Source organism: Corylus avellana, chromosome 8, assembly GCF_965113065.1.
Source record: "Corylus avellana chromosome 8, dhCorAvel1.hap1.2, whole genome shotgun sequence".
NCBI classification, from domain to species: domain Eukaryota; kingdom Viridiplantae; phylum Streptophyta; class Magnoliopsida; order Fagales; family Betulaceae; genus Corylus; species Corylus avellana.
Window position 1 is genome coordinate 656,769 of NC_142497.1, and position 8,551 is coordinate 665,319.

Sequence of the window (8,551 nt, forward strand, 5' to 3'; positions counted from 1 at the left end):
AGTATTATAGAGAGAGACTCTGCATTATCTCTAGAATTTTTATCTCTCTTTTCTTCTAGATAAGTTTTAGCTTTATAAAACAATTTCATACGTATATAAGTATGTGGATGCAAATATTATCTGTCTTTACCTACTCATATTCTTCTATCCGTCCGCATATATTTGAATAGTAAATATAATATCTGCTCACTCGAAGTTAAGAGTTATAAATTTACCAATTGGCGATAACCTACACCTACAAATAGTCGTATGGCAAATACAAAAAGAATTTTTACTGCCCATTTTTACACCTTTACTTGGGGCTATCCATGTCTTTTCCTTCTATGTAGTGAAAAATAAAAAAATAAAAAATAAATAAAATAAATAAATAAATAAAAAAATCTATGCAATATTTTACATTATTAGCCGCAAACTTTGTTAGCCAAATAAAGTGGCTCAGTGGCGGACATAGGACATTGTACAACTTGGAGCTTTAGGGCAGGGGATGATGTTGTCACTGCAATGAATGATTTTCACAAAAATACAAAGAAAAAACTTTCTTAACATTACTCGATTTGAGCAGCTTTATGTAAGAGATTATTCGAATTCATTTGTTTGGATAGGTATTGAGACGGTCCGAGTGTTTGAGCCGATATGACATGAGCTATCCGAATATTTATCCGAACAGAGTAAAGTCTGAAAACCCGCTCACATATATGAGATTTTATAGAACCCTATCTCATTATTTGGTGTCACAAGTTCTTCAGCATTCTTGACTCTGGAGGCCAACCAAAAGACCAGTGGAAACTGCTGTCAATAGGACCACCCTATACAAAATTTAAGTTCATTTTTATTGAGCAATCCACACACACTGACAGAGAAAGTCGTTAATTGATGAATTTTATCAGTCTTGAGCTGGCTTGAGGCCTACATGCAATAAATACTGAACTGAACTTTTATAAAGGGACCATGGTGAAATGAAAATAGTAATGCAATTTTAAAGAGGATGTTATGGTTGGGGAGTACATGTCCCTATGAAATGAAGAAATGCATTTACAAAAACGTCCAGATTTGCTGGCCTTGGGACATTGTCAATTTTTTAGTAATTTAGAAGAGATATTGTTTTAATTAAAAGTTTGGAGATAACTTTTTCAATTGAATGACAATTTGATTTTTTTTTTTTTTTTTTTCTTTCTCTTCTTATTAGTTTCGATGCATGAATTCATTGGATTGAGATTTTTAGTCATTTTATTGTCTTGGACAATGAATGTTAAAGAGCATTTAAAAGATTTATCTTTTCTATGCAGAACTAAATAATGTCTCGCTCAAATGAATTGAAAAAGATCCTAATTCTTCCTACGCCGGTTTCAAACAACCCGCCTTCTAACTCGAACAAGTGGGCTCCCATAAGAGTACTTTGGACAATTTAGTGGAGATTTCGATCCTTTGACACATGCCCTTAATTAGAAAAAAAATAAAAATAAAATAAAAATCTAGGCCCTTCAATCTAGGCCCAAGACTGGACGAGTCTCCCAATTGACGGCCCATTTTTGAAAAAACGCACGTCGCACCAAAAAGAGGGAGAAAGAGAGAGAGAGAAATTGAATCGTAGAGTCGTTTACTCCGCCGTGACATGACGAGCAGCGCCACCGCAGTCCCTTCAAAGCCATACACGACGGTGGTGCTCAGATCGGCAATTCTCTCGAGGCTCCTCCTCCTAGCCCTGACCCTCATCTGGCGCACCCTCCTATCCCCCTACGACACCTCCGCTCCTCTCAACCCTACCTGCCTCACGCACCACCACCACCGTCAGGACCCCAACGCACCCGTTCTCTTTCCCTCGCTCGCCTCCGCCATCGAAAACGGTGTCGTCTGGGACTCTGTCTACTTCGTACGCAACGCCCAGTGCGGCTACGAGTACGAGCAGTCCTACGCCTTCCTCCCCCTCCTCCCCCTCGCCATTTCCTTCATCTCTCGCACAGGTGCGGGATGGTCATTTTCGTCATTTCATGTATATTATATTATTTTATTTTATTTTAATTTCTTTGCTAATTTCAGTCTTTGCGCCTTTGGTACCGTTTATCGGATACAGAGCGGTGCTGGGGCTGTCCGGCTACGTGATCAACAACATTGCCTTTGTATTCGCGGCGATTTATTTTTACAAGTGAGTTTAATTTACTTGTTTTCTGGGATTTTTTGTTGGGTTTCTGAGATTTCCTCTATTTTCAGTACCTTGTTCGTTTGGGTATTCTACATCAATGGTTTCTTTCAAATTTTCGTCTTTTTTTTGGTCTGATTGGTTGTTGTTGTTGTTGTTCTTGCTCTTGTCACTAACAGGCTTTCAGTTATTATTTTGAAGAATCCTGAAGCCGCATTGCGGGCTTCGATTTTGTTTTGCTTCAATCCGGCTTCGATATTTTATTCATCAATGTAATGTTCAGTTTCTTTCGATTTAAATTGGTATCTACAAAAAAGTTAAATCAAAACTAAGACATTGTTCATGTCCTTGTTATGACAGATATTCGGAGAGTTTGTATGCCCTGCTTTCGGTTGGAGGGTTATACCACTTAGTAACTGGTGGAAATAGCGTTGCTGTTCTTTGGTTTGCTCTCTCTGGTTGTGCGAGGTCTAATGGAGTGCTTAATGCTGGTTATTTCTGTTTCCAGACATTGCATCGAGCTTATGATGCTGTGTTCATCGAAAAGCGTGCTTATGTAAGCGAAAACATTTGTTCCTGTTTACAATCGAGGCTATTGTTTGTTTGTTTCCGTGGAAAGTATCTTGGCTGAAGCAAAGAACAAAAATAGACCTTTTGTCCATCTCACGTTTGACAAAACAAGTTTGCATGTTCGACTGTGCTAGTTTCGAAATATGCATATCGTTAGGATGAACGGTTTACTTTCACCTGCCCCCAAATGCCTAAACAACACTAATTTGAACTGGGTGCTATTTTTTCGTTCATCTAGATAGACCCATTAGGCTCTAGCTCAAAAGGAAACAGTTGTTCTTGTCAGCCAAAATGTTCTCCATGTTAGACCTAGAAATCAGTCTGTCAAAGGTTATTGTTTTGATGTTTGGCAAGTAGGTAACATGTATTGTGTGCAAAGCTACATTTAGTTTTCCATTGATGCATAGTGGCTGCTGATTTTAGTAACTCTTATTTCTACGCCAGTTGGCAATACAGGTCCTTATTGCTGGAGCTTTGCGTTGCATATGTATTTTCACTCCATTTATTGCTTTTCAAGCATATGGATACTACAACATCTGTCTAGGACGTTCCTCAGATCAAATGAGGCCCTGGTGCAAAGCAAGAGTACCTCTACTGTACAACTATATTCAAAGTCATTATTGGTGCGCTCATTTTTTAACTCGTGATGGTGGCCTTTTCCACCTTGTTAATCTCCTTATCGTTTTATATGGCAGCTTCAACGCTTGAAGTTTAGCTCTGTATGTGTATTTAAATTTTCTTTGTCTTATTAAGAAAATACAAAGGAAGCATGTAAATGTTAAATTTTATATGGAACTTGATGGTTTCTTTTGATGCCAGGGGGGTAGGTTTCTTGAGATATTTTCAGTTAAAACAGTTGCCGAATTTTTTACTCGCCTCCCCTATATTGTCTTTGGCACTTTGTTCAATCGTCTATTATGCAAAGTCAAGGCCTGAAATCTTTTTCTCACTGGGATTACGAGCTTCTACTGAGGAAAAGAATTCTTCAGCTGTGCTTTTCTCTCTGGAGTTAGGTCCAAGATCAAATATTGCTCGTATTCCAGAGGAATCTTCTTCTAAGAAGCAAGGTATTACTTTCACCGAATTAGAAATTACTTTTTGAAACCAGTTGACTTAACCATCCATTGTAGGGAAGATATAATACATCAAATCGTGAATAGTTGAAGCCCTGGCTAGATAATCAGTTGGACCTGGCTTAAGACATTTCTTTTGGCCTCTTTTTGTAGAGTGCCTGATTTCATTTTTAGTTGTGACTCATCTTAATATCTTTCGCCTATACTGTAGCCTGTAGTTTTGTGCATCTGCCTGAGTATGTGCAATCATGCACATGAGCTAACTATCTTCTTGGGAGTTGTTATACTCCATTTTCATTCTAACGTGTAAACACCATTTCGAATGATTGCTTGTAACAGAATATCACAATCTTAGACAGAGGAAGCATATGATCAGGGGCGATCCTGTTGTTCTCCCATCAGAAAATGATTCTATAGTGAAGCTGGGATACTTATCTGTCTCTGTTCTCCCGTTTATTCTGCACTTGGGATTTATGGCAGCTACAGCATTTTTTGTCATGCATGTGCAGGTTAGACTCATTCATCTAGTAACTTAAATTGATCTCTTCAATGTGTTGAGGATTTTATAGCTTGTAAATTCAGCTTTATGAAATTTTGTTATCATCAGTTGCTTTTTTTTTTTGGTTGGATCAATTTTGTTTTGTGAATGTAAAGGGCATGCCTGCTGATAATCGGATGAAGGCCTGCGGGGCTTATGTCCAAAAATTTTCATAAGTTTGGAAGTAGGACTAGATTACCCCCACCAAGTTTTCATCTTTTTGGTCACTGGTGAAAGTTAGCAAATTACTGGGATTTAAAGGTACATGCTGTCATTACAATTTTCCTAAGGCTCCTAAAAGTTAACCCACTATACGAGGTTATGTTGTTAAGTGGCTGAGGAAAGGTGTACAGTTCCATGAATGGATTTATACTCGTCTATCCCAATAACAAAAAGGAAAGAAGAAAAAACACCCAACTTTAATGAAATTGTGCATAACTTTGCTAAGACAAACCCCGCTTTTTTTTTTTCTCAAAGATAATATGAGCACACATGAATATATGTATATTTCTTGTTTATTTGATTACTTATTTGTTTCTACCAAGCATGAAGTACTTCCAAATAATCTTGAAACTAGGAGTCTCCATTCCGAGAGGGTTTGTAATGCTGGTCTTAGAGCTGGGTCTGTTTGTTAATGTTTTTTAGACGGTGTTTTTTGTTTAAAAAAATGTTATGATGTGACATAAAGTTGAAACTAGTTTTGAGTATTTTGGGTTTATTAATGTTTTTGTTTTGAAAACAGAAAACAAAAGGAAGAATGAAAAAACGTTAACAAACAAAGCTTATAATCTTTCAATTAGTATCTTATGAAAGAAGCTTCACAGGATCTGTCCTGTGGCCTTATATTCTTCCATGATAGTGATCCTGTTGTATAACCTTTTGAAAAATTGTTGCTCGCTTGCTGGTTATTTTTAATAAATATAAACTTTGCTTGAACCGATGTGCTTTTGCTTGTAGGCTGCAGCTGTTTCTAAGTACAAATGTTTTTTCTTTTTCCATTGCTGCTATCTGAAGGTGGTTTAAATATCCCAACATCACCATGTACCACTTTTTACTGATGATTGATTCTTGGCAGGTGGCTACACGCTTTTTGTCTTCCAGCCCTCCCCTTTATTGGTTTGCCTCACATTTGATGGTGTATCGGAAGAAATGGGCATATCTGATTTGTGCATACTCTGCAGCCTACATCCTTCTTGGTAGTCTACTATTTTCAAACTTCTATCCTTTCACATGATAAGCTACATTTGTGTACCTCTTATCACGGGAGCTAAGAGCTTTTCCAAGTGCTCATGGGTTTGTGCCATTCTCCTCGGCTTGGATTGTGTTCCTGCACTGAATGATAGAGTTAAAATCAAAATCTATAGTCTTATCATTGTAAAGCGTGATCTCTTTGTTTTAGTATATGATTTTGCATGTAAATTAGTCTGACACAGCAACATTTTGCATGTAAATTATTTGAGATGAAACATAGTTGAATTAGACCGAGCTTATTGTTGGGTTGCCAGTTCTTTATCTATGTTGTGTTTGTTGTATCGGTGCCCTCCCCCTTTCCCTGTTTTAATCTGAGGAAAAAATAAAGAAAAGCAAGCCAAACTGAATTATCCATCTCTAATGTTTGTTGACATAGGAGGCTATGTTCTTGTATGTCTAGGGAGGATACTATGATTTCTTATCGGATTTGGCTCAAGTGTGTAAGAAAAAAGTATAGTATATGTGTTGTAATTTTTTAAATGGTCCATATTTAATTTAACTATTTCTGGTGAAAAATTTGGAATTAAATCTGGACCATATTATAGTTTTTCTTTAGAGCACCTAAGTCAAATCCTTTCTTCTTAGTTTACCTAAAAGATGTAATTGACTGCTTTAATGTGATAAATCACATGACACTTTACACGTTAACTAATAAGAATTAAATTTAATTGCCACATGGTTGGAAAAGAAATTATAATAAAAGTTGTAATATTTCGAACACTTTCATGCTTAAGTTTGTTTTAGATAACGAATCGCTAGCATTTACAAGTCATTAATTTTTTTTAGAAAATTAATTTTTCTATTGCATATCGATGCTAACAAAATCATTACTAACATATGATAAAATTCTAATGGTTGTGGACTCTATGCCATAATCAACATTCTTTTCACATTTACGCAAAGTCATGAGTAACTTATGGAGGTTAATTTCACAAGAGTCATGATACATCATACTATCTTTATTTTTTGTTCTTCTTTTATTTAAGTGATTTTAATATAAAAACCTGCAAAAAAAAGTTTTTTTTTAGGACGGTTGAGGTAAGGTCTTTTCAATGCTAACTCGTTTTTCTTTTTTTTACCACATGACTCATTTGCGTATGAGATATTGGAGTAAATTAAAAATATCTTCATTATTTTTCCTTGGCAAAAATGAGTATAAGGATCTTCATGCCCTCCCATGTTAGTACTTGTCAAGGAGAAAATGGTTTTTACTCCCTCCTCCTCTCCACGACACTACTTTCTTATTCATGTCATTGGTGGCACTAATTGGGGTAAAAAAATTGATAGTTATCGGTTCTTTACAAGTAAGTAATTTGGTAAAGTATGACCAAAATAGTAATACATAGTACTAACTATTTTACTTGTTAATAATAATAGAAAACCAAATGGTATCTGTGAATTTCAAGAAAGATCCTTCGACGTCCTTATGCACTCATCAACTATTGAAATTCTACAAGATTCAAAGTTGAAATAATCAACTTGTCTGATCAATTCATTTTCATAGATATCATGACTTAACTTGAAATATGAAGTTTAGCTTTTTTTTGGTTTATAATTTGAATGTAAATTGTATTGTAATGAATATGGATGACGTGAATTGAATTAAAATATTTATTCAATAATTAAATACAATTAGATAACTATCTTCAATGATATCTTGGACGTATTTATACTGATTTTTAAATTGTATAGAAGAAAGATAGAAAAATGACATTTAAACTCTCTTGCAATACTAAAGACAGAACGCCCAAAAATCTAACAAGTTTCGAACATAATTCAATAGTAATTGTACATAATAAGTTAATAACTAGGCCTCATGCGACTCCTTACCGAGTTACAATTACTTCTTGCAATTGCAAATCAATATTTTTTTGTTACCTTTTGTCACGTGTTACAAGTGCCAACAGTAATTATATACTCTTAAGACATAAGTTAGTTTAATAAACTAATTTAAAAAAAGAAAAAAAAGAAGCATTCAAGCTGTTGGAAATCTAATCAAATTGCAAGATTAATTTGATAATTCCAACAAATCAAACGACTGAAATCAAGACTTAGTTGATAACTAAGCAGTGATTAGGTATGATTCCTTAAAAAAGAAAAAAAAAAGAAAAAAAAGAAGAAGTGATCAAGTATTAAGACACATTGAAATGGGTTGGTTTGAAGTTTAATGGGCCCTTGAAGAGTGGCCCATACCTTTGTATCAAATAACGCTATCGGAAATCGGAAATCGGAAAATTAACTTTGCTCTAGACACTTCCTTTACTCAGAGGCATCGGAGTGAGAGAATCCCGATTAAAACGCACCGTTTTCGGCTCTTCTCTGTCATGCGCCCCAAATCTGAGACACTAACACCCTTCTACTGGTACTCTCCCCCCTCCTCTCTCTCTCTCTCTCTCTCTCGCGCGCGCGCTAAGATATATAAATATATATAGTTGTATATATGTATGTATTTTGTATTTTATTTTCTGTTTGGTTGCCGAGAAAGCTGAGGAAAAGATAAGAATTTTGAGATTTTGGATATATGTATATATATTGGGACCATTTCTGTATATTTATTTATTTAAGTTTTTTTCATTGTTTTGTAAGTTTGTTAATTAGTTTTTTTAGAAAAATGGTAATACGAGAAATTAGAATAATTGGATTAATCTGTGGGAGGAACTTATTCTGGATGATATTTAAGTATTAACTGTTCTTGATAGTTCATATTTACTGCACGTGTGCGCGCCACTGTTATATACCAGTACACAATTTTGTGAGTAAATTAAGCGTGGCGTGGTTTAATATGATGAAACATGAAAAAGAAATAGATGGAAATTATACTTTAGTGTTTATGGGAACATGGGACAGTGTTTACGCAATCTTCTAAGCAGCCAGCAAGTGCTTGTTGTGGGTGCTTTGCGAAATGGTCTAATGCTTGAAAGAATGTCTATCCATAATATGAATGTCATTTCTTGGTAATCTGAATTTATAGGCAACAGCTTC

The 8,551-nt window shown here is 35.4% G+C and overlaps 1 protein-coding gene across 1 annotated transcript; it reads left to right on the forward strand.

Annotated features, from left to right (window-relative positions):
* The first annotated feature begins 1,529 nt into the window (after positions 1–1,529).
* On the forward strand, positions 1,530–5,850 carry LOC132163652 (transferases, transferring hexosyl groups). Its single transcript, XM_059574020.2, has 8 exons — positions 1,530–1,961; positions 2,038–2,143; positions 2,317–2,409; positions 2,498–2,693; positions 3,152–3,330; positions 3,527–3,774; positions 4,120–4,289; positions 5,394–5,850. Exons 1-8 carry the CDS (start codon positions 1,613–1,615, stop codon positions 5,550–5,552), a joined length of 1,500 nt encoding a protein of 499 aa, XP_059430003.2. The 5' UTR covers positions 1,530–1,612; the 3' UTR covers positions 5,553–5,850.
* The last annotated feature ends 2,701 nt before the right edge of the window (positions 5,851–8,551 follow it).

Coding starts and splice junctions, on each gene's coding strand:
- LOC132163652 (XM_059574020.2), top strand. CDS start 1,613: ATGACGAGCAGCGCCACCGCAGTCCCTTCAAAGCCATACACGACGGTG. Junction 1,962..2,037: donor TTCCTTCATCTCTCGCACAG/GTGCGGGATGGT, acceptor TGCTAATTTCAG/TCTTTGCGCCTTTGGTACCG. Junction 2,144..2,316: donor GCGGCGATTTATTTTTACAA/GTGAGTTTAATT, acceptor TGTCACTAACAG/GCTTTCAGTTATTATTTTGA.